General features: G+C 43.5%; 1 protein-coding gene across 2 annotated transcripts in view; it reads right to left on the bottom strand.

Annotated features, from left to right (window-relative positions):
* LOC137660217 (exocyst complex component 3-like) overlaps positions 1-25,225 on the bottom strand; it is a 59,365-nt gene extending 34,140 nt beyond the window's left edge. Inside the window, exons 1-4 of one of the 2 annotated variants that reach the window (XM_068394934.1) lie at positions 25,038-25,225; positions 11,687-11,825; positions 10,528-10,640; positions 8,529-8,724 (exon numbers count right to left, since the gene is read on the bottom strand). In XM_068394934.1, coding sequence (XP_068251035.1) covers positions 8,529-8,724; positions 10,528-10,640; positions 11,687-11,812 — 435 coding nt within the window. In that variant the 5' untranslated portion in view covers positions 11,813-11,825; positions 25,038-25,225. The remainder of the gene's footprint in view (positions 1-8,528; positions 8,725-10,527; positions 10,641-11,686; positions 11,826-25,037) is intronic. The other variant, XM_068394933.1, reaches the window with a different exon arrangement.
* Between the last annotated feature and the right edge of the window lie 1,467 nt (positions 25,226-26,692).

Genomic DNA, 26,692 nt, shown 5'->3' with positions numbered 1-26,692 from the left:
TGGCTGCTGAATACCAAGAGAGGGGCAAGAAAGAAGAAAGTAGATAGTAGAAACAATTGCTCTACCTCTTTTCCAATAGGCTTACGCTAATTTAATACCTTAGACACCAAGCTTTTCTCTTCTGAGATAGAGCTGTTATAACTACATAGCTTAATAGGCAGCCAGCATATGTCCCATGGAGTAAGTATCCAAGGATTTGCAGTAAATGTCTAATAATTACCAGGTAACTGTAAGATTATGAGTTTTTTCCATAAGGTGCACACTCCTCTCCTTTGACAAAGAAATCATACATTTGCTGGCTCATCTCACAAAGCCAGAAATAAATGCTACCTTCTTGTTACTGCCAATAATAAAGAAAAGTTGTTAAAACTTGCTGTGACAAGACAAGTCCTCCTCAGATTCCTGCTGAGCTCTGCACATAAATTCTTGCAGGGAATTAATCAAGAAAACCTCCATGTATCTTTGCTACAAATTATGAGAAAGTCATAAGAGACAGGACCCCAGCCCTAAGGGTGAATATCTGATGAATAAGTCTACAAAGATTCCTGTTCCTAGGGCAAACAGAAAAAGTATCCTAGGGTTAGATCCTATTCCAATGACTCTCTCAAGGGCTTGAACAATATTCAAACCAAAAAACTGTGAACCAGTCACATCCCATTCCAGGAGCTTGAGTTACTGTGATGGGTAGGATTTTTTCAAACTTCTTACAACCATGGACAACTGCCAAAACTGAGAAGTGCACACCTTAAGTCTGAAGACTAGGCTCAAGAACGACCAATAGCCTTTTGACGTATTGATCTAGGAGCTTCTCTCAATGAAGGAATACAAAAAAAGTCTGTGACCTGCTACAGAATTGCTACTACCTGACCCCACTTTTCATGGTACCATTGAACAACTCTTTGGATACTCGGACATCTATGAAAGCCTGCAAGAAGATTATTATTTTTAAAAGGAGGAAATTTACTAGCCCAATTCCTGCAAAAAGAGCCTCTCACTCAGAGGAGATGCTGAATGATCTCCATAAATGAAGGGCAAGCATCTCCACAGAAACCTGGTACCTCTGCAGATAAGGAGGATGAAGAAGAGTGAGACGAGGGTTCATCTCTCTCGGGACCTAAGCTAGGAGGGCCAGTAAACTGGGATCCCATTAGGAAGGAAAGGGCTGAAAAGACTCTTCAAAATTAACAGAGGAACCCCAAGATGCTGGAGAAGGCTTCCTGGCCCACTTCTTCCTCTAATACTTGTCTCACTGCAAAGACCATAATCTACACTCCATCGGTAAAGAGCTCAAGCATGATAGTTTGAAGTATCGATAGCAACCTCACTATCCTTGTGAGATAAGAATGATGGGGTTGGGGAAGCCTAAAGGTTTACCTGCTAACTCATCACAACCAATGCTTAGCCCATCTTTTTTCTGGCTTAGTTGGTGATTGGGCTTGGGCAAAGTATATATAGTCATTCATTATGACATTGTTCTGTCCTTTACTTTTACCACTCATGAGCAACCTATAAACAGATATGCCCACTATAAAAAAAAACACACAATAGCAACATGAATATATGAAAACAGACAAAACACCCATATAAAAAATATTCAAGCAAGATCCAAAAAACAAAATGGCTTCAACATTAGTCAAGATAATTGGATCAAAAGTACAAAGCATTACAGTATATCTGTTTGCTATGGCAGGTGACAAAAAAAAAAAAATTGCTTGATTAATAGATAGGTGAGTGAAGCCCCTCACTCACCAACCTTTTGCTTACTAGCTAGTTAAGTTCCTATGACAAATCTACTGCGCATTCTGAATCATATCTCCCTAAAGGATGAAGGTTAAAAATGATATTTTAATTATAAAATAAATTTTTGAATATACTTACCCGGTGAATATATAATAGCTGCTGCTCAGCGGCTCGACAGAAAACACACTCAAAAACTCGCGAGCGATCGCTATGAAGGTTGCGGGTGTGCCCACCAGCGCCAACTATCGGCCAGATACCACTGCTGCATGTAAACAAACCCTTCAATTCTTCTCGTCCCGCTGCGTCTCTATTGGGGAGGAAGGGAGGGCCTTTAATTTATATATTCACCGGGTAAGTATATTCAAAAATTTATTTTATAATTAAAATATCATTTTTAAATATTTAACTTAGCCGGTGAATATATAATAGCTGATTCACACCCAAGGCGGTGGGTAGAGACCAGAGTTAATTAAGTTTACAGCGTATATGCTAAGAGTTTTTGACAGTTATCAATATAACAAAACCAAAATATATAGGTACCTGGTAAGGAAGTTGACTTAGACGATTACTCTGCCTTGTAAGTCTGTCTTCCTCACGAAGCCCAGCGATCCTCTTAGGATGCTGAAAGACTCCCAGGAGCTGAAGTATGAAGGGTTGCAACCCATACTAACAGGACCTCATCAAACCCTTAATCTGGGCGCTCTCAAGAAATGACTTTGACCACCCGCCAAATCAACCAGGATGCGAAAGGCTTCTTAGCCTTCCGTACAACCCATAAAAAACAATATTAAAAACATTTCAAGAGACAGATTAAAAAGGATATTGGAATTAGGGAAGTGTAGTGGTAGAACCCTCACCCACTACTGCACTCGCTGCAACGAATGGACCCAGTGTGTAGCAGTCCTCGTAAAGAGTCTGGACATCTTTCAAGTAAAATGACGCGAACACTGACGTGCTTCTCCAAAAAGTCGCGTCCATGATACTTTGCAGAGATCTATTTTGCTTGAAGGCCACGGAGGTTGCTATAGCTCTAATTTCGTGCGTCTTAACCTTAAGCAAAGATTGGTCTTCCTCATTCAAGTGGGAATGAGCTTCTCGTATTAAAAATCTGATAAAATATGACAAAGCATTCTTTGACATAGGTAAGGATGGTTTCTTAACCGAACACCATAACGCTTCAGATTTACCTCGTAATGGCTTAGTACGAGCTAAATAGAACTTAAGAGCTCTAACGGGACATAACACTCTTTCCAGTTCGTTGCCTACGATCTCTGATAAGCAAGGAATATCAAAAGATTTAGGCCAAGGACGAGAAGGCAGTTCATTTTTGGCCAGGAAACCAAGTTGAAGAGAACAAGTGGCTTTTTCTGTAGAAAAGCCGATGTTCTTACTGAAGGCATGAAGTTCACTGACTCTTTTAGCCGAGGCCAAGCACACCAGGAAAAGAGTCTTAAGAGTGAGATCCTTCAGGGAGGCTGAATGTAATGGCTCAAACCTGTCTGACATGAGGAACCTTAGGACCACGTCTAAGTTCCATCCAGGAGTAGCCAAACGACGTTCCTTAGAGGTTTCAAAAGACTTAAGGAGATCTTGTAGATCTTTATTGTTGGAAAGATCTAAGCCTCTATGCCGGAAGACCGAAGCCAACATGCTCCTGTAGCCCTTGATCGTGGTAGCTGAAAGGGAGCGAACTTTTCTCAGGTGTAAGAGAAAATCAGCGATTTGGGCTACAGAGGTACTGGACGAGGATACAGATGCTGACTTGCACCAGTCTCGGAAGACTTCCCACTTCGACTGGTATACTCTAATGGTAGAAGCTCTCCTCGCTCTTGCAATCGCACTGGCTGCCTCCTTCGAAAAGCCTCGAGCTCTAGAGAGTCTTTCGATAGTCTGAAGGCAGTCAGACGAAGAGCGGGGAGGCTTTGGTGTACATTCTTTACGTGGGGTTGACGTAACAGATCTACTCTTAGAGGAAGACTTCTTGGAAAGTCTACCAGCCATCGAAGTACCTCGGTGAACCATTCTCTCGCGGGCCAGAGGGGAGCAACTAACGTCAACTTTGTCCCTTCGTGAGAGGCGAACTTCTGCAGTACCTTGTTGACAATCTTGAATGGTGGGAATGCATATAGGTCCAGATGAGACCAATCTAGAAGAAATGCGTCTATGAGTATTGCTGCTGGGTCTGGGACTGGAGAGCAATAGATTGGAAGTCTCTTGGTCATCGAGGTTGCAAAGAGGTCTATGGTGGGTTGACCCCAAGTCGCCCAAAGACTCTTGCACACGTCCTTGTGGAGGGTCCATTCCGTAGGAATTACCTGACCCCTCCGACTGAGGCAGTCTGCTAAGACGTTCAAGTCGCCCTGGATAAACCTCGTTAACAGGGAGATGCCTCGATCTCTTGACCAAATGAGCAGGTCCCTTGCGATCTCGTACAGCGTCAGGGAGTGGGTGCCTCCTTGCTTGGAAATGTATGCCAAGGCTGTGGTATTGTCGGAGTTGATCTCTACCACTTTGTTTCGAAGGAGACTCTCGAAGTTCATCAAGGCCAGGTGGACTGCCAAAAGCTCCTTGCCGTTGATGTGCATGCTCCTCTGACTTGAGGTCCACAGACCTGAGCATTCCCGACCGTCCAGGGTCGCACCCCAACCCAAATCCGACGCGTCTGAGAATAGTACGTGGTTTGGGTTCTGAACTGCTAGGGAAAGTCCCTCTCTCAGACTGATATTGTCGTTCCACCAATTCAGGCATGCCTTTACTGGTTCGGAGATCGGGATTGAGACCGTCTCTAACGTCTTGTCCTTTTTCCAGTGAAAAGCTAGATGGAACTGGAGAGGTCGAAGGTGTAGCCTTCCTAGCGAGACAAACTGCTCCAGGGATGATAGAGTTCCTACTAGACTCATCCAATTCCTGACTGAGCATCGTTCTCTCTTCAACATCAGTTGGACTTTGAGCAGGGCTTGCTCTATTCGGGGGGCAGACGGAAAAGCCCGAAAAACTGGACTGCGAATCTCCATCCCTAAATACAGTATAGTTTGGGATGGAATCAGCTGGGACTTTTCTAGGTTGACCAAAAGTCCCAATTCCTTGGTCAGATCCAATGTCCAATGAAGATCCTGCAGACAGCGATGACTGGACGAGGCTCTGAGAAGCCAGTCGTCCAAGTACAGGGAGGCTCGGATTCCCGATAAATGGAGGAATTTTGCTACATTCCTCATAAGCCTCGTAAACACGAGAGGAGCAGGACTTAGGCCAAAGCACAGGGCCCGAAACTGGTATACCACATTGTTGAAAACAAACCTCAGAAAAGGTTGGGAATCTGGGTGTATGGGGATGTGGAAGTATGCGTCTCTTAGGTCGAGAGAGACCATCCAGTCTCCCTTTCTGACCGCTGCTAAGACTGATTTCGTGGTCTCCATGGTGAACTTTGTCTTCGTAACAAAGACGTTGAGTGCACTGACGTCTAGCACCGGTCTCCAACCTCCTGTCTTCTTCGGTACTAGGAAGAGACGGTTGTAAAACCCCGGTGATTGAAGGTCCGAGACTTTCACCACCGCTCCCTTCTCTAGCAAAAGAGACACTTCTAGGTTCAGGGCTTGTCTCTTTGACTCCTCTCGGTACCTGGGAGAGAGGTCGATGGGGAAAGTCGCTAGAGGAGGTTTGCGTACAAATGGAATTTTGTACCCCTCTCTGAGCAACCTCACAGATTGTTGGTCTGCGCCCCTCTTCTCCCAGGCTTGCCAGAAGTTCTTCAGTCTGGCTCCTACTGCTGTCTGAGGCTGCGGGCAGTCAGACTCTGCCACGTGAGGACTTGGCTCCTCTCTTCTTTCCTCTCTTTCCCTCGGTACGAGTACTTCCCCTGCTGGGAGCTCTGCCACGAAAGGGCGGAATAAATCTGGACGCCGGAGTGTCTATCCTAGGTCTTGCAGAAAAGGATGTCGAAGGAGTCCCTTTGCGAGCAGAGGACGCAACCAAGTCATGGGTGTCCTTCTGCACGAGTGAAGAAGCTATGTCCTTAACCAATTGTTGCGGGAACAAAAACTTTGATAAGGGAGCAAAGAGCAGTTCAGATCTCTGACAGGGAGTAACTCCTGCCGACAGAAAAGAGCAAAGGGACTCTCGCTTCTTTAGGACTCCCGACGTAAAAGAGGAGGAGAGCTCATTGGAACCATCGCGGATGGCTTTATCCATACAGGACATAATCAGTAAGGAGACATCTCTATCAGCCGATGAGATTTTCCTACTTAAGGCTCCCAAACACCAGTCAAGGAAGTTGAAAACTTCAAAGGCTCTGTAAATGCCTTTCAGCAGATGGTCAAGGTCCGAGGAGGACCAACTAATCTTCGAGCGTCTCATGGCTAGGCGGCGGGGAGAGTCTACAAGGCTTGAGAAGTCGCCCTGGGCAGAGGCAGGGACTCCCAAGCCGAGAACTTCTCCCGTGGCATACCAGACGCTCGATCTAGACGAGAGTTTAGACGGAGGGAAGGCAAAGGCCGTCTTCCCCAAACTCCTCTTGGTTTCCAACCAGTCGCCTAAAAGCCGTAAAGCTCTCTTGGAAGAGCGAGAGAGCACAAGTTTTGTAAAGGCTGGCATGTTAGCAGGTACGCCTAGAACAAACTCAGACGGCGGCGAACGAGGAGCAACAGCGACGAAGTGATCGGGAAACAACTCCTTAAAAATTAACATGACTTTCTTAAAGTCCATTGATGGAGGAACTGTTCTGGGTTCGTCTACATCCGAAGGATGATCATCATGCTGAGGGTCAGCAACGTCCTCATCTGAAGGATCCTCATCTGACAACTGCTGAGAAACAAGCAAAGGGGTTGGCAATGCTTGACACGCAGCGTCCACACGCACTGGTGCATTAGAAGCGGACCAGGACGCAACGTCATGTAACTGCTTAACAGTCTGTGAACTGTCAACAACAACAGGTGCGTGAGGACGCTCAGCGTCCACTCGAGACTGTTTTGACTGCCTAGTCTGAGCAGTCAAAACAACTCTAGACTGCGGTGGTTGACGCTCAGCGTCAAAACAAGTCAACTCCGATGGTTGGCGAACGTCCTGAACGTCAACAGGAGCATTAGTAAGTGGCCTAACGTCCAAATGCGGCTGAAAATCAACACGAGACCGCATCGAGTGAGGCTCTACATATCGTGACTGACGTGACTTAGCTACGCCAACGTCAACAGGACGCACAAAGGTTCGTTTGGGCGGCTGAAGGCCAGGATCTCGATGAGATAAACGGCTAGGCTCAACGTGAACCTTATCGGCAGAATAGTCTTCCATAAGGGAGGCGAGCTTAGTCTGCATGTCCTGCAGTATAACCCAATTAGGGTCCACGGGAATGGGTGCGGTAAACGACGGGGTTAACGTCTGAGACGGCACAACCTTGCCTACACCAAGACTTTCTGAGCCTGTGTAACGTTGCTGCTTAGGCGGCGAGCAGTCATCCGATGACTGCAACGGGTCAGAACTGTCCCAATGACTACATCCAGGACGCTGGACCTGTCCTGAAGGGACCGACTTTCGCTTAAGGGGCCTAGAAACCTTGCTCCACGGTTTCTTATGCGAAAAGCCTTCGGAAGACGAGGAGAAAATGGGCTCTCTCGTCTTATGGTAGGGGCGATCTTGGTGAGATACGCCTGACACCATAGAGGGAACGTCTGTTCGCTGATCAAGGCCTCTCGAACCCATAAGTCGTACGACATTACTTCTCCCCTGGGCTTGGGAGCTTGCAAGAGGTCTCGGACTAGGTGAACGACAGGCACGAACAGACGAACCCTCGGTCGCAACACTGTTTACAACACTTTGCGCACTAATCACTTTCCCACTATTTTCCGCTGTGGCACTCTGACACTTAAGCTCTTTAACGTCAGCCATGAGTTGATTACGATCAGTTGCTAACGCTTCAACTCTTTCCCCCAAGGCATGAATAGCACGTAACATGTCTTGCATAGATGGTTCCTGAGTGCCAGAAGGGGGGTTAGGTACAACCACTACAGGGGAAGGATTAGGTTCAGGGGCATGTGGAGAGGAAAAATCTACTGACCTAGAGGAACTCCTCCTTACCCTATCTCTCTCTAGCCTACGTGCATACTTATCGTATTCGAGCCAATCGAATTCCGAAAGGCCCACGCATTCCTCACACCGATCTCCCAATTGACAGGTTTTACCCCGACAATTGGAACACACAGTATGTGGGTCGAGAGATGTCTTTGGAAGACGCCTATTACAGTCCCTAGCATTACACTTACGAAATCTAGGTACTTGTGAAGGGTCAGCCATTTTGAATTAGTCAAAGAAAGTCCAAAAAAACAATCCAAGTCATCAACAATTAAATCTGTCCAATAAAGAGTTCAAGAGTTTAAGTTGAGGAAAAACACCTGCACTGCGAAAGCTCAATCCAAAATGAAGTACTTCACCAAATATGTTGAGAAAACTCCAGGTTATACAGCGAGTATTGATACGTCTTGTCGTCAAGGTCGACAGAGAAGAATTGAAGGGTTTGTTTACATGCAGGAGTGGTATCTGGCCGATAGTTGGCGCTGGTGGGCACACCCGCAACCTTCATAGCGATCGCTCGCGAGTTTTTTAGTGTGTTTTCTGTCGAGCCGCTGAGCAGCAGCTATTATATATTCACCGGCTAAGTTAAATATTTAAAATTTGCACAGAAACAAATAGTTTAAAACTCTCTGGGCACAATAACAGTAACTTACATTACTTATTAACAAAAATATTACAAAAACCCAAAATTGAAAACGGCTAAAACAAACAAAATACCCCTACAGTACCTGATGAGCATATAACAATTTTCCCTCTGCAATCCATTTATGTGTCTTATCAACAGACTCTGGAACCGTAAAAATATGCTTTAAATTTTCCATTGCAGCAGCATATTGGGAATGACGAACATACTCCTCCCGGCACTCATACAGCTGCTCACTTAATTCTGGGACTCTCACTAGGCTCGTCTCCATCTCTGTTAAGCTGAATGATGCAGAGGAATAAAAAATTAGTGGCATTCAAAATAACTTTCCTTTCATTCTAAGAAATACTCTAAATAAACTTAATTCCAATCTGCAACAGTTTTAAGTCTTATTAAATTATAATATTGTACACAAAGTTTACTGTTACAATAATAAACACTATTAGGGTTTGAGTTCTCTTAAAAGTAAATACTGCGTAGTTTTTACTCTATGGTTACGGCTTATTTTTCCTTTGCCTACGCATTTACTTTACAGTCTCACCTATTCTTTCCACACTCTCCTCTGTCCTTGTACACCTGACAACACTGAGATTACCGAACTATTTTTCTTTGTTCAAGAGGTTAACTACTGCCCTGTTCAGAGGCTATTTTCTTCTTGGTAAGGGTGGAAGAGACTCTTTAGCTGTTGTAAGCTCCATAATCAAACCGGTGAGCTCTAGTCTTGGGTAGTGCCATAGCCTCTGTACCATGGTTTTCCACTGTCTTGGGGCAGAGTTCTCTTGCTTTAAGGTATACTCGGGCACATTATTCTATCTTATTTCTCTTCCTCTTGTTATTTTTGGGTTTTTATAATTTATGTGTAAAAGATTTATTTTTTTTGTTATTGTTCTTAAACTTCTCTTGTACAGTAGTATATTTCCTTATTTCCTTTCCTCACTGAGCCCTTTGGGCTTATAGTATCCTGCTTTTCCAACTAGGGTTGTAGCTTAGTAAGTAAGTAAGTAAGTAAGTAATAATACTAATAATAATAGTATTTCCAAGACTTGTGTACAGTAGGCCTTCCTTGGCAGGAGACTTGCGTAGTGTATTCCAAAAAAACAATTAAATCCAGAGAATAAATATCCAAAATGCTAGTTCGTATCTATGTAAAACACAACAACTTTTTATAGTAATTTGTATTTTTCCTAGATACAAAAACCTGGGTCTTTTAATATGAGTCAGTCTCAGACGTTTTCACCAATAGCAAACAAGGTAATTAATTACCTTCTGAAATTTTGCAGATACTACCTGATCCAAAATAGATCTTTTTAGTTAACTGAATCACTCAACAGTAAAATGTATGGACTGTAATGAATAAGGAATACTGTACTATACAGAGGGAATCTAACACCTTACAAGAGCATGTACACCCAAAAGTATATCCCCGTGAAAGAAATAAAATCAATTATGTATACAAAATAAAGATTTTAACTGTCAGCATATGTATATTTAAATTAAGAGCAAACATTCCTGAGCTTTCTTGCTATTAATAGTTTTGATAATTACAACCTTTCTAGTTTTTTTTTATATCAATGTTTAAGTGACATTTGGAGCAAATAATCAAACCCATTATAAACATTATACAATAGTACAGCTTAACCAAGCCGCTGGCATCAGATTTATAAATTGTCACCAGGGGGATATTCAAGAATTATTTTCTTATTGTGAGTAAACATTCAAGATGTTACATAACGAAACAATAACATCTCAAATAGATCACATGAAATGTATTGAACACAGCATGTAAGAAAGGGATGCCATAAACACATTTATAAATTAAACTAATGTATAGCATCTGTACTGTATATTGCAAGGCCACTGATACAGGTATAACTATATAATGTATAAGAACATACATGCTTTCTCTTACAGTGATGCTCTCATTTACTCCAAGCAGAGGAAAAGTGAAAAATGCCAAATTTCTATATGATCAAATCAGGTACAGTATCCTTCTTGGTAAAGTGTGCTTACAGGACTATCGTTGGGAATAAATTAAAGAGAAAGCTACACAAAGCATCAATGGAAGATTGTTGTGCTTAACTCACCCTGATTTGATCTCCTTCAGATCTACTAGCGCTGCCTGAAGTTGACTTAAACCGGTGCGGACGCCGTCGAGCTGACTCTGCATGGCAGTCTTGAGCATGGCTTCTACTGATGCCTATTGACATTATAGCAGACTGTATTCAGTTCATTTGATCAATTACTATTGCAGCTACTCAATTAAAGTTACAAGAAAATTTCAAATAAAAATCCTTACAAGAACCACTTTGATACTGTATACAGTGAACCCTCGTTTATCGCGGTAGACAGGTTCCAGACCCGGCCGCGATAGGTGAAAATCCGCGAAGTAGTGACACCATATTTACCTATTTATTTAACATGTATATTCAGACTTTTAAAACCTTCCCTTGTACGTAGTACTGTTAACAAACTACCCTTTAATGTACAGAACACTTAATGCATGTACTACAGTACCCTAAACTAAAACAGGCACAAATATTAAAGGCGATTTTATATCATGCGTTTCCTAAACACGCCAAAAAGCACGATAAAAAATGGCAACCAATGTTTTGTTTATGTTTCTCTGATCATAATGAAGAAACAAACGCATTTACTGTACACATCTATGTATAGGTTAGTTTTTGCATCGATTATATTGATTATTCAGTACAGTATGTTGATTTTGTTATTACCAATATGTATATATATATGGGTTATGAAAAAAATCCGCGAAGTGGTGAATCCGCGATGGCCGAACCGCGAAGTAGCGAGGGTTCACTGTAACAAGGTTATTCTGTATTAATTAATGTACCGAGCATATTTTTACAAAATAAAACTTTAAACTTCTCATGGAAAACTATTCATAAAAGTATATCAATTAGTTTTGTTACTGTCCCAGAGCACACAATGTGTATTGCTTGTAATCAATCTACAGCCAGAGCATTGTACTGCATATACAGTACAGTACTCTGAAATACTATAACATATGGAATGTCAATCATTTTCATCTAAAAAAATTATAAGATGCTAAGTCACAACAAGAAATTAATAATATTCTTGATTATCTTTATTTTCTTATGTTCTAAATAAATATAAATACACGAGCTCAAATAACTACCTCATGTGATTTGAATTAATATTTATCTGCATTTATGCAAACAGGTCACAAATATTTCAAGATCTGAAATTACAGCAATTCATTACCTTCTTGCGCTGAACTCTTCTTCTGTACTGATCAACTTTCTGCAACTGATCAGGTCGCTGGAGCATATTTGCAACCAGCAGTGTTGCACGGGTGACTGCCTCGGATTCTGCTTCGCCAACATCCATTTTTATTGGGAGGCTAGAAAAATAATTAACAAGAGTAATCTTAGGAATCGTATGTGATAAAACAATTTCAATGCATTTATCTATACTGTACTATAAAACTTTATTATAAAATACAGTCTAATCACATCACCAGACTCTCTATATTACTGCACTAGAATATTAACTGTAGAGTAAAATCAAAGGGATTTTGACGAAGGAAAAATCTATTTCTGGGCGAGAAACCTGTGTCGCCCAGTGAAATGCTCCTTAAAGCACCATTTCAAAGGTATAATTACTGCTAAATATACCAGAGAAAAAAGTTGCATGGAATGCTAGGAATATATCCAGCTCGCTCACCCCTAAAGGGTGTCGGTATTAAAACTGGGGCAAGTGATACCACGACCAGAGATCCCTTTCCAATTAGACTTCTCCCTCCTCAAAATCCCCCGTTACTACGATGTGTCGTTCACTACAGCTACTGCCCCCACCACCACCACCACTACCTAACCTTCTCCCATCATTCCTTGTTAGCACCCGTGAACGTTCGGACGTGTTTTTCGTAGCTCTGTGTTATTTCGTGGTTTTGAAGATGTCAAACGTTTTGGAGAGCCATGCTCCCAAATTGAGTATTATATTTTTCTGTTTGGGATTTCTAGGTAGCGACACACGTTTATTCAATAACCTTGTATACAAAACTACTGTAGATCTTAACATCAGCACAAGTGGTTAACAACCAAAGTAAAGGTGAATACAAACATTGTGAGCCAAAATACTAACATGTATCGCCTCATTACTTTTTTAAAACTGAATATTATCTCCATGTTAGTAGCTATTTCTTCACCAGGAGCTTGATTGCCAAAACCTGAGTTCAAATTAGAGTGTTCTCTTCTTGCTAGGTAGCTTAATCAGTCCAAACCTGATAAAAAATCCTTATTCAAAGATGACAAGATATAGTCCATACCAAGAAATAAAGCAAAGCCTATAGAGTATGTCCAATCCCGGTCGAGTTATCAGGGGAAAAAATGAAAATGGGGTACCAAAGAAACAGTAAACACTTAACACCTATGTTGTATCAATTTTGGCATGGCCCAGTAAGATATAAATGTGATTTATTTAAGGCGAGACATCGACAAGGAGATGGAGCTGGGGGGAGAGTGACTGCTCCCCGCACTCTAGTTTTGGGGTGTTTAAATGTGCGTGGATGTAGTACGATAGAGAGTAAAAGATGTGAGATTGGAAGTATGTTTAGAAGTAGAAGGATGGATGTATTGGCCTTGTGTGAGACAAAGATGAAAGGAAAGGGTGAAGTGATGTTTGGTGAAATGTCTGGTAGAGTGTCTGGGATTGAAAGGGGAAGAGCGAGAGAGGGTGTGGCGTTATTGCTGAGTGAATGGATGACAGGTAAAGTAGTGGAATGGAAGGAGATATCATCTAGGTTAATGTGGGTAAGGGTTAGGTTGGGTAGGGAATGTTGGGCGTTTGTCAGTGCGTATGGGCCAGGTAGTGAGAAAAGTGAAGAAGATCGGAATGAGTTCTGGAATGATTTAACTAGGTGTGTAGAAGGACTGGGTAGAAGGAATTATGTAGTTGTTATGGGTGACTTAAATGCTAGAGTGGGCGCTGGAGAGGTAGAAGGTGTCATTGGTAAGTATGGCGTACCAGGTGAAAATGAGAGTGGTGAGAGACTGGTAGACATGTGTGTTGAACAAGAGATGGTAATAGGTGCTAGCTTCTTTAAAAAGAAAGATAAGAATAAGTATACGTGGGTAAGAGTGGCAAATGGAAGAGTAGTAGAAAGGGCATTAATGGATTATGTGTTGGTAACTAAAAGAATGTTTGGAAGATTGAAAGACGTGCACGTGTTTAGGGGTATGGCTAACGGTATGTCTGATCATTTTTTGGTGGAAGGAAAATTAGTTGTAGCAAAAGAGTGGGGGAATAGAGTAGGTGGATGTAAAAGGGAGGTAGTGAGGATTGAAGAGCTAATAAAACCGGGGGTAAAAAGTAAATATCAGGAAAGGTTGAAAATGGCATATGATGAGGTGAGAGTAAGAGAAACTGGTAATTTAGAGGAGGAATGGAAGTTAGTAAAAGAAAATTTTGTTGGGATTGCAAGTGATGTATGTGGCAAGAAGGTTGTTGGAGGCAGCATGAGGAAGGGCAGTGAATGGTGGAATGAAGGAGTGAAGGTGAAAGTGGAAGAGAAAAAGAGGGCTTTTGAAGAATGGCTGCAGAGTAATAGTATAGAGAAGTATGAAAAATATAGAGAGAAAAAGGTGGAAGTAAAGCGCAAGGTACGTGAGGCAAAGAGGGCAGCTGACCTGAGGTGGGGTCAGGGATTGGGTCAGTCATATGAAGAGAATAAGAAGAAGTTTTGGAAAGAAGTGAAGAGAGTAAGGAAGGCTGGCGCAAGAATTGAAGAGACAGTGAAAGATGGAAATGGAAGGTTGTTAAAAGGAGAGGAGGCAAGGAAAAGGTGGGCGGAATATTTTGAAAGTTTGCTGAATGTTGAGGATAATAGGGAGGCAGATATAATTGCTGTTCCAGGTGTTGAGGTGCCAGTGATGGGAGGTGAGAATGAGAGAGAGATAACAATAGAGGAAGTGAGGAGAGCACTAGATGAAACGAGAGTAGGAAAAGCATCTGGTATGGACGGTGTGAAAGCTGAGATGTTGAAGGAAGGGGGTGTGACTGTACTTGAATGGTTGGTGAGATTGTTTAATATGTGTTTTGTGTTGTCAATGGTACCAGTAGATTGGGTTTGTGCATGTATTGTACCACTATATAAGGGTAAGGGAGATGTGCATGAGTGTTGTAATTCAAGAGGTATTAGTTTGTTGAGTGTAGTTGGAAAAGTGTATGGTAGAGTACTGATTAATAGGATTAAGGATAAAACAGAGAATGCAATCTTGGAAGTACAGGGTGGTTTTAGAAGAGGTAGGGGTTGTATGAATCAGATTTTTACAGTTAGGCAGATATGCGAGAAATATTTAGCAAAAGGTAAGGAGGTGTATGTTGCGTTTATGGATCTGGAGAAAGCATATGATAGAGTTGATAGGGAAGCAATGTGGGATGTGATGAGGTTATATGGAGTTGGTGGAAGGTTGTTGCAAGCAGTGAAAAGTTTATACAAAGGTAGTAAAGCATGTGTTAGAATAGGAAATGAAGTGAGTGATTGGTTTCCGGTGAGAGTGGGGCTGAGACAGGGATGTGTGATGTCGCCGTGGTTGTTTAACTTGTATGTTGATGGAGTGGTGAGAGAGGTGAATGCTCGAGTGCTTGGACGAGGATTAAAACTGGTAGGCGAGAATGACCATGAATGGGAGGTAAATCAGTTGTTGTTTGCGGATGATACTGTACTGGTAGCAGACACAGAAGAGAAGCTTGACCGACTAGTGACAGAATTTGGAAGGGTGTGTGAGAGAAGGAAGTTGAGAGTTAATGTGGGTAAGAGTAAGGTTATGAGATGTACGAGAAGGGAAGGTGGTGCAAGGTTGAATGTCATGTTGAATGGAGAGTTACTTGAGGAGGTGGATCAGTTTAAGTACTTGGGGTCTATTGTTGCAGCAAATGGTGGAGTGGAAGCAGATGTACGTCAGAGAGTGAATGAAGGTTGCAAAGTGTTGGGGGCAGTTAAGGGAGTAGTAAAAAATAGAGGGTTGGGCATGAATGTAAAGAGAGTTCTATATGAGAAAGTGATTGTACCAACTGTGATGTATGGATCGGAGTCGTGGGGAATGAAAGTGATGGAGAGACAGAAATTGAATGTGTTTGAGATGAAGTGTCTGAGGAGTATGGCTGGTGTATCTCGAGTAGATAGGGTTAGGAACGAAGTGGTGAGGGAGAGAACGGGTGTAAGAAATGAGTTAGCGGCTAGAGTGGATATGAATGTGTTGATGTGGTTTGGCCATGTTGAGAGAATGGAAAATGGTTGTCTGCTAAAGAAGGTGATGAATGCAAGAGTTGATGGGAGAAGTACAAGAGGAAGGCCAAGGTTTGGGTGGATGGATGGTGTGAAGAAAGCTCTGGGTGATAGGAGGATAGATGTGAGAGAGGCAAGAGAGCGTGCTAGAAATAGGAATGAATGGCGAGCGATTGTGACGCAGTTCCAGTAGGCCCTGCTGCTTCCTCCAGGGCCTTAGATGACCGCGGAGGTAGCAGCAGTAGGGGAGTCAGCATTATGAAGCTTCATCTGTGGTGGAAATGTGGGAGGTTGGGCTGTGGCACCCTAGCAGTACCAGCTGAACTCGGTTGGGTCCCTGATTAGGCTGAAGGAACATAGAGAGTAGAGGTCCCCTTTTGTTTTGTTTCATTGTTGGTGTCGGCTACCCCCCAAAATTGGGGGAAGTGCCTTGGTATATAGATAGAGAGATTTAAGGCATGAAAAATAATTCCTTAAATCTCCTAATCAAATGGCATCAATGGTCAAAATAATTATAATCATAGCCTTTTTCCTCATAGAATGCATAGGGCAACATTAGATGTTTCAAACAACTTCTATCGGCCTCCATAACCTCCTCAAAATTATTGCTAAATTCTTTGGTGAATATAGAACATGCACTTTATTCACATATTTTATGATCTTGTCAATTACATATTTGGCTTCGTACCGTAATATCATTACAAATTTTGGCGAAATTTTGTCGATGCATCCTACCCGCACAAGATCACCCATCGTCATCAAAATATTCTGTTGCTCATCACAAGTTTTTATTTTTTCCTTCATAGCTAACTTATTTCACCATTAATTACTTCCAGGCATTATTTCTTTTAAGTTCATGACATTCAAGAGGATTTTTTCTACAAAATCCACCTAATTTTATTTACGTTTACATAACATCTGTAGGTAAAAAACAGCATATGAAAAAAAGTTGCACAAAGTTTTTTCAGCACTCGTTTCACTTTAACTCATATTTTTTTGTATAATTTTTCAAGATATGGATATTTTTTTCAACGTAATACTCATCATCTACCTTTAATCTGTATGTGACCAAAGAACCAGGTAAATATTAGGCAAACTAATTGAAGTATAAAGCAAAAATGAACATCATGTACCAAAGACTAATGCAATGTTTTGCTTCGTCGTCGGTCAGCGGGAGGGGAGAAAGCCTGAACCAACAGCCAATCAGCAACGAGCTTTCAAACAGTAGTTCGGATCCAGTTACCAGCTAGGATGAAACACACTATAGTATATCTACAGGTAATTTGGACAATTCTGGAGACAATGTCAGAGAGAAACTCATATTTTTCAAGTAATAATGATGTTTGAATTACAAGAAGTTAAGACTGAAAAAACTATTTCAAAAGGGAAACTACTATCAGAAAGATATCGGCTAACCTAGGGTTTCCACCTAACCTAACAGGAGACTCCAGTCCATAGCTACCTGGGGAGAGGGGTTATGACCACTATGGCCCACCCGAGGAATTCATGTCCTTGCCTTACCCAAAAGTAAACCATATCCCTCTTCTGGTCTCCCGACCGGATTCCTTTTGGAAATAGGGTTTTTTCAGATGTTATCGTATCTCCTAGTTTTACTCAGGATTAGATCTACAAAGGTTTGGACTTTCCAACAATTACCTCATCAAAGACGCTCAAGCTACCCCAAACACACACGGGGGAAAAGGCCATAAATTTGGCTAATCCCCATAAGAACATCCTCATTAACGGGGATACTAGGAAGAATGGTTTTCTCAAAAAATGTTATTTTCCTTAGTAAAATAAATTTTTGAATATACTTACCCGATGATCATGTAGCTGTCAACTCCGTTGCCCGACAGAAATCTAAGGTCGGGATACGCCAGCGATCGCTATACAGGTGGGGGTGTACACAACAGCGCCATCTGTGAGCAGGTACTCAAGTACTTCTTGTCAACAAGAACTCAATTTTCTCCTCGGTCCACTGGTTCTCTATGGGGAGGAAGGGAGGGTCCTTAAATTCATGATCATCGGGTAAGTATATTCAAAAATTTATTTTACTAAGGAAAATAACATTTTTCAATATTAATCTTACCCGATGATCATGTAGCTGATTCACACCCAGGGTGGTGGGTGGAGACCAGCATACATGTTAACATTAGAAGCTAAGTATCCCGTATTTCATTTTAGCAGTTATTCAAAATAACAAACAAAATAAATAAGTACCTGGTAAGGAAGTCGACTTGAACCATTACTCTGCCTTTTTTAAGTACGTCTTCCTTACTGAGCCTAGCGATCCTCTTAGGATGCTGAGCGACTCCTAGGTGCTGAAGTATGAAGGGCTGCAACCCATACTAAAGGACCTCATCACAACCTCTAATCTAGGCGCTTCTCAAGAAAGAATTTGACCACCCGCCAAATCAACCAGGATGCGGAAGGCTTCTTAGCCTTCCGTACAACCCAAAAACAACAATAAAAAGCATTTCAAGAGATAGATTAAAAAAGGTTATGGGATTATGGGAATGTAGTGGCTGAGCCCTCACCTACTACTGCACTCGCTGCTACGAATGGTCCCAGGGTGTAGCAGTTCTCGTAAAGAGACTGGACATCTTTGAGGTAAAATGATGCGAACACTGACTTGCTTCTCCAATATGTTGCATCCATAACACTCTGCAGAGAACGGTTCTGTTTGAAAGCCACTGAAGTAGCGACAGCCCTAACTTCATGTGTCCTTACCTTCAGCAAAGCAAGGTCTTCTTCCTTCAGATGAGAATGGGCCTCTCTAATCAAAAGCCTGATGTAGTAAGAAACTGCGTTCTTAGACATCGGTAAAGCAGGTTTCTTGATAGAACACCATAAAGCTTCTGATTGTCCTCGTAATGGCTTTGTACGTCTTAAATAGTACTTAAGAGCTCTTACTGGGCAAAGTACTCTCTCTAGTTCGTTCCCCACCAAGTTGGACAGGCTTGGGATCTCGAACGACTTGGGCCAAGGACGAGAAGGAAGCTCGTTTTTAGCCAAAAAACCGAGCTGCAAGGAACACGTAGCCGTTTCAGATGTAAAACCTATGTTCCTGCTGAAGGCGTGGATCTCACTGACTCTTTTAGCTGTTGCTAAGCAAACGAGGAAAAGAGTCTTTAATGTGAGATCCTTAAAAGAGGCTGATTGAAGCGGTTCGAATCTTGCTGACATCAGGAACCTTAAAACCACGTCTAGGTTCCAGCCTGGTGTGGACAACCGACGTTCCTTTAAGGTCTCAAAAGACCTAAGGAGGTCCTGTAGATCTTTGTTGGTGGAAAGATCCAAGCCTCTGTGGCGGAAGACCGCTGCCAACATGCTTCTGTAACCCTTGATCGTAGGAGCTGATAGGGATCTTACATTCCTTAGATGTAACAGGAAGTCAGCTATCTGCGTTACAGAGGTACTGGTTGAGGAAACTGCATTCGCCTTGCACCAGCTTCGGAAGACCTCCCATTTTGACTGATAGACTCTGAGAGTGGATGTCCTCCTTGCTCTGGCAATCGCTCTGGCTGCCTCCTTCGAAAAGCCTCTAGCTCTTGAGAGTCTTTCGATAGTCTGAAGGCAGTCAGACGAAGAGCGTGGAGGCTTGGGTGTACCTTCTTTACGTGTGGCTGACGCAGAAGGTTCACTCTTAGAGGAAGAGTCCTGGGAACGTCCACTAGCCATTGCAGTACCTCGGTGAACCATTCTCTCGCGGGCCAGAGGGGAGCAACCAACGTCAACCGTGTCCCTTCGTGAGCGGCGAACTTCTGAAGTACCCTGTTGACAATCTTGAACGGAGGGAACGCATACAGGTCTAGATGGGACCAATCCAGCAGAAAGGCATCCACGTGAACTGCTGCTGGGTCTGGAATCGGAGAACAATACATCGGGAGCCTCTTGGTCATCGAGGTAGCGAATAGATCTATGGTGGGCTGACCCCACAGGGCCCATAGTCTGCTGCAAACATTCTTGTGAAGGGTCCACTCTGTGGGGATGACCTGACCCTTCCGGCTGAGGCGATCTGCCATGACATTCATGTCACCCTGAATGAACCTCGTTACCAGCGAAATCGTTCGATCTTTTGACCAAATGAGGAGGTCCCTTGCGATCTCGAACAACTTCCTCGAATGAGTCCCTCCTTGCTTGGAGATGTACGCCAAGGCTGTGGTGTTGTCGGAGTTCACCTCCACCACCTTGCTTAGCTGGAGGGACTTGAAGTTTATCAAGGCCAGATGAACTGCCAAAAGCTCCTTGCAGTTGATGTGAAGTGTCCTTTGCTCCTGATTCCACGTGCCCGAGCATTCCTGTCCGTCCAGTGTCGCACCCCAGCCCGTGTCCGATGCGTCCGAGAAGAGACGGTGGTCGGGGGTCTGAACAGCCAATGGTAGACCTTCCTTGAGAAGAATGCTGTTCTTCCACCACGTCAGTGTAGACCTCATCTCTTCGGAAATAGGCACTGAGACCGCCTCTAGCGTCATGTCCTTTCTCCAGTGAGCAGCTAGATGATACTGAAGGGGGCGGAGGTGGAGTCTCCCTAACTCGATGAACTGGGCCAGCGATGAAAGTGTCCCTGTTAGACTCATCCACTGCCTGACTGAACATCGGTTCCTTTTCAGCATGCTCTGGATGCATTCTAGGGCTTGACTGATCCTTGGGGCCGACGGAAAAGCCCGAAAAGCTCGACTCTGAATCTCCATACCTAGATAGACAATGGTTTGGGATGGGACGAGTTGGGACTTCTCTAAATTGACCAGGAGGCCCAATTCCTTGGTCAGATCCATAGTCCATCTGAGATTCTCCAGACAGCGACGACTTGACGGAGCTCTTAAAAGCCAGTCGTCCAAATAGAGGGAGGCTCTGATGTCTGCCAAGTGAAGGAATTTGGCAATATTCCTCATCAGTTTGGTAAACACAAGAGGTGCCGTGCTTAGGCCAAAGCACAGGGCTTGGAACTGGTACACGACCTTTCCAAAGACAAACCTTAGGAAAGGTTGGGAGTCTGGATGGATGGGGACATGAAAGTACGCGTCTTTCAGGTCTAACGAGACCATCCAGTCTTCCTTCCTGACCGCTGCTAGGACCGACTTCGTCGTCTCCATCGTGAACGTCTGCTTGGTGACAAAAGCATTGAGAGCACTGACGTCCAGCACCGGTCTCCAACCTCCTGTCTTCTTCGCTACCAGGAAGAGACGGTTGTAGAAGCCCGGGGATTGATGGTCCCGGACTATGACTACCGCTCCCTTTTGTAGCAAGAGCGACACCTCTTGTTGCAACGCTAGCCTCTTGTCCTTCTCCTTGTAGTTGGGAGAGAGGTTGATGGGAGACGTTGCTAGAGGGGGACTGCGGCAGAACGGAATTCTGTACCCCTCCCTTAGCAACTTTACAGACTGAGCGTCTGCACCTCTGCTCTCCCAAGCTTGCCAGAAGTTCTTGAGCCTGGCTCCCACTGCTGTCTGGAGAGGAAGGCAGTCAGATTCTGCCTTTTGCGGACTTGGAACCCTTCTTCGATTTGCCACGGTGACTGTCGGCACGGGTACCTCCTCTGCTGGAGGTTCTGCCACGAAAGGGCGGGATGAACCTAGTTGCTGGAGTGTCCACTGCTGCAGAACGGAAAGGTCTAGGCACGGAAGGTAAAGCTTTAGCCTTACGTGCGGAAGAAGCCATCAGGTCATGGGTATCCTTCTGGATCAACGAGGCAGCCATCCCCTTGATCAGCTCCTCCGGAAAGAGACACTTGGAGAGAGGAGCAAACAACAACTCCGACTTCTGGCAAGGAGTGATCCCAGACGACAAGAAGGAGCAAAGATGTTCTCTCTTCTTAAGCACTCCCGACACGTACGAAGCCGCAAGCTCACCAGACCCATCCCGAATGGCTTTGTCCATGCTAGACATGATAAGCATGGCAGAGTCCTTATCCGAAGGGGAAGTCTTTCTGCTTAACGCTCCCAAACACCAATCGAGGAAGTTGAAGATCTCAAAAGCACGAAAGACTCCCTTCAACAGATGATCCATGTCAGAAAAGGACCAGCAAATCTTAGATCGTCTCATAGCCAGCCTGCGGGGAGAGTCAACCAGACTTGAGAAGTCGCCCTGGGCAGAGGCAGGAACTCCCAAGCCGGGTTCCTCTCCCGTGGCATACCAGACGCTAGATTTGGAAGCAAGCTTGGTAGGCGGAAAGATGAAAGCAGTCTTTCCCAGTTGCTTCTTGGACTGCAACCACTCTCCCATAACCCTCAAAGCTCTCTTGGATGAGCGTGCGAGGACAAGTTTGGTGAAGGCAGGAGCTGCTGACTGCATGCCCAGAGCAAACTCGGAGGGAGGAGAGCGAGGGGTTGCAGACACAAACTGTTCCGGATACAAGTCCCTGAACAAGGCAAGGACTTTCCGAAAGTCTAAGGAGGGAGGCGTAGACTTGGGTCCTTCTAAGTCGGAGTGCGGTTCGTCCAAATGTGCAGCTTCGTCATCCGATACTCCATCATCCGAAAGCTGAGTAGGAAGTGGCAAAGGTGGAGCAGAAAGCTGAACGGCTGAATCCGGCAGCACGGGTGCATGCGTAGCTGCTGCGGATCCAACATCATGCCGCTGCTGGTCAGTCTGCGAGCTGGCAACAACAAAAGCAGAGTGCTGGTGCGTGGGAGGGACTGCCGTGGGTTGCGGAGCATGCCGCATGGGATGCGGAGCATGCCGCATTGTGTCAAAACACGGCAGCTCTACAGCACCTTCCCACTGCTGATGCGGTAGCTCACGCATGTCAACGGAGGGTGCAGCATGAACATGCGTCTGGCAGGGTGGACTGCGCATCGGAGGTGGAGCTCTCACAGGTGGAGTGTGGGAGCAGGCAGCCGCAGTATCTGCTGAGCGCACAACCGTGGCAGGTTGTAGGTTAACTGGTGCCGTGTCAACCTTCTCAGCACGATACTCCTGCATAAAGGAAGCAAGCTGAGACTGCATAGTCTGCAGCATGGACCACTTAGGATCTACCGTGGTTGGTGCGGCAACAGACGGAGTAGTTGCCTGCTGCGGAACCACTCTACCTCTCTTGGGAGGTGTGCAGTCTTCGGAAGACTGCGGCGAGTCCGAACTGACCCAGTGGCTACACCTGGGCCGTTGGACTCGCTCGGAAGGGACCTTACGCTTGAGAGGTCGTGAGACCTTGGTCCAACGTTTCTTCCTCGAAACTTCTTCCACAGACGAGGAATGATAGGGCTCATTCGTCTGTTTGTGGATGGGACGATCTCTGACAGATACGTCCGCAACCACTGAGGGTACATCCGTACGCTGATCAAGGCCTGTCGAACCCTTTGGTCCTTCGACATTGCTTCTCCCCTGGGCTTGGGAGCTTGCAAGAGGTCCCGGACTGGGAGGACGACTGGCACGAACAGATGTACCCTCATGCGCTACACTGACACTGACACTTTTCACTTCACTTGCACTCACAACACTTCCCACTGCACTTTGCGCTTTCAGCTCTTTGACATCTGCCAAAAGCTGATTACGGTCATTAGCCAATGACTCCACTCTGTCACCAAGAGCCTGAATGGCACGCATCATATCCGCCATGGAGGGCTGAGCACTAGTAGCAGGGTCGGGAGTCACCACTACAGGGGAAGGAATAGGTTGAGGGGCATGGGGAGAGGAAAAATCAAAAGAGCGAGAAGAACTCCTCCTGATCCTATCCTTCTCTAGCCTACGTGCATTTTTAAGGAATTCGTTAAAATCGAATTCAGAAAGCCCAGCGCATTCCTCACATCGATCTTCCAATTGACAGGATTTACCCCTACAATTGGAACAAACGGTGTGAGGATCTATGGAGGCCTTCGGAAGACGCCTAGTACAAGCCCTAACACTACACTGCCTGTACTTCGGGACTTGAGACTGGTCAGACATCTTGAATTGTAGAAATAGTCAAGGGGGAATTCCAAAATCTAGCAAAGTTCGTTAACAATTAATCCAAATTAAATCAAAAAGCTTGCTAAGCTAATGATAAAGATTCCTGAATAGCGAAGGCTAAAATCTAGAGCGAATACATCACCAAAATCGTGAAAAACAACTCCAGAATCAACAGCGTATCCAAGTAGGTCTTGCCGGTGGCACGACAGAGGAAAAATTGAGTTCTTGTTGACAAGAAGTACTTGAGTACCTGCTCACAGATGGCGCTGTTGTGTACACCCCCACCTGTATAGCGATCGCTGGCGTATCCCGACCTTAGATTTCTGTCGGGCAACGGAGTTGACAGCTACATGATCATTGGGTAAGATTAATATTGAAAATAAAACTTATGACAGTGAAAAAGCCACTGATGACCCAATTGGAAGGAGAATGGAAATGACAAACAGATTCATTGGTAATAAAAGTGGTGGGTGGGAGTCTAACAAAGTTTAAACAGAATCTTAACTAAATTACAGATCCATTTTATTCTTAGTCTCGGCCTATAGAAAAATGGGAGCCTTTGTATAATGACGGACAGTACCTCCTGCAGGTATAGAACACCACCTAACCTAACCTGCAAGCCATGTCCTTACCTACTTACCTAAGGGGGGGGGGGGGGTTAGCCCTAAGACTGCCGTATTCTTAGCGATAGTGTTGAAAATAAGGGAGTTATGGGCCCTGGCCATCATCATATATACTTAATCAAAGAAGGACCTTTAAACTTCTCCCCCTAACATAACCTACAAGACATATCCTAAACTACTTATTTAAAGTTGGGGGATGGGTTATCGCCCGTGGACCCCATAGACTGCCCTATTCTTAGCAATAGGGCTGAAAATACAGGAGTTAGGAGCCATGGCCGTCATCATACATACATACATCCCATCAAAGGGATATGTCATAACTTGATTGATTGATTAATTGTAGTTCTTTGGCATGCTGACATCGAAGGTCATTACTTTTAGGGGTTTATTTCTCGCCCTCCATCAGACACTAAGAGTCTGTTCAGGCAGGCCTTGGTGCGTAAAAATAATTTCTTTCCAGTTAATATTTTGCCCTGTATCTTTTCAGTTATTCGCTAGCATTTGTATTCAGGCTTAATAGTTTTCAGATCACTATTATAACACTTTCCAAAGAGATAAGTCTTCAGGTTTTTCATTGACGCCGAATCTTAACTTGAGGTACTGGCATTACTAGGGAGGGGGGGAGTAATACCACTCGTTATTTCTTCAAGAACTAATGTAATCACCAATTATAGAATATGGGGTTTAAAATAGAGTCTTGGTATAGAATATGGGGTTTAAAATAAGATTCTTTGAAGAAATATGGGTGAATTTAAAAGAAAACTAACAGTGCACTACTATCAAGTAAAACCAGCAAACAAGAAACAGAAATTACCTTGACTTACTTGTTATAATGTTCCGTAATAAATAAAAGTTATCAAAATAACATTTTCTGTCCCACAATATAAATTATATCTAGTCTAGGCCTAATGGCCTAAACTACCAAATGTTTACATAGAATTCCATTAGTCAACTATTCTTTTATAGGACACTTGTCATTTGTCACTCCCACTTGCAATACATTGCCATAGGCGCATTTTATCCTACGAAGTTAAAACAGGCGCGTTTTATTTACTATAACGCATGAGGCTGTAATTTTTATTATTAGCATTAAAAAATCTAGTCAAGCTTAGGAAGTATTCAATTTTGTATTCCTTTTTCAATATGAAACATTGGTGATATAAAAAGAGAGGTGATAAAAGAACCATCCTCACCTATTCACCATAAACATATTTACGTTTTGGTTCAATTCTGTTCCATATGAAGGAATCGTTCTAAACATGGTTATCATTTGCCTATCTACTTTTACCGACTTGCTTGAAAATAATCCGTATATTATTTAGAATTAACAAATCTATTCAAGTTTGGAAAAACATTTAATTCTATACTTTTTTTTCCCATATGTATTATCGCTGATATAAAAAAGGGAGGTGATAAAAGAACCATCTTGCTGTTTTACCATAAACATGTTTACATTTTGGTTTAATTATGTTCCAAATGAAGGAATCGTTCTAAACATGGTTATCGTTTGCCTATCTACTTTTACTGACTTGCTTAACAATAATCTATATATCATTTGTGTATCTACCATGGCACTTCCTCAATTTTGGAGATAGTCGACATCATTCCAAATTAAACAGATAGGGTTTTTTTTTCCCTCATCGTTCCTCTTTGCCTAACAAGGGACTCAGCCGAGTTTGGTTGGTGCTGCTAGGGTGCCATGCCCACCCTCCCCCTTATTATTATTATTATTATTATTATTACTATTATTATTTGCTAAGCTAAAGCCATAGCTATAAGCACAAGGGGTCCAACCAGGAAAATAGCCAAGTGAGGAAAAGAAATAATGAAATAAATAATCTATAAGAGAAGTAACTAACAATTCAAATAAAGTATGCTAAGACCATTAACAACATTGAAATAAATCTTTCATATATACACTGTAAAAACTTGTTGTAGTTGAAAACCCTGGTACAGAGGCTATGGCACTACCCAAGGCTAGAGAACAATGGTTTGATTTTGGAGCGTCCTTCTCCTGGAAGAGCTACTTACCATAGCTACAGAGCCTCTTCTACCTTAACCAAGAGGAAACTAGCCACTGAACAATTAGTGCAGTAGTCAACCCCTTGGGCAAAGAAGAATTGCTTGGTAAGCTCAGTGTTGTCATGTGTATGAGGGCAGAGGAGAATATGTGAAGCATGGGCCATATTCTATGTATGTGTAGATAAAGGGAAAATGTGCCGTAACCAGAGAGAAGGATCGAATGTAGCACTGCCTGGCCAGTCAAAGGACTCAATAACTCTTTAGAGGTAGTATCCACAACAATGAAGCTTGTATGAGTGACAAACATAGGCTATCTGAACCAAGAACAAATAGTAAATTTGGTGAAAGGGCTTTTAGCTACTGTGCGCCTAGACATTATAATAAACTGCCAACTGAAATGAAGGACCTAAAGGGAGCAACTGAATTTAAGAAGAAACTAAAGACATT

The sequence above is a fragment of the Palaemon carinicauda genome, chromosome 20, assembly GCF_036898095.1.
Source record: "Palaemon carinicauda isolate YSFRI2023 chromosome 20, ASM3689809v2, whole genome shotgun sequence".
Taxonomy (NCBI): Eukaryota; Metazoa; Arthropoda; class Malacostraca; order Decapoda; family Palaemonidae; genus Palaemon; species Palaemon carinicauda.
Note: the sequence above shows the minus strand (reverse complement) of the source record. Positions and strands in the feature narration are given on the sequence as shown.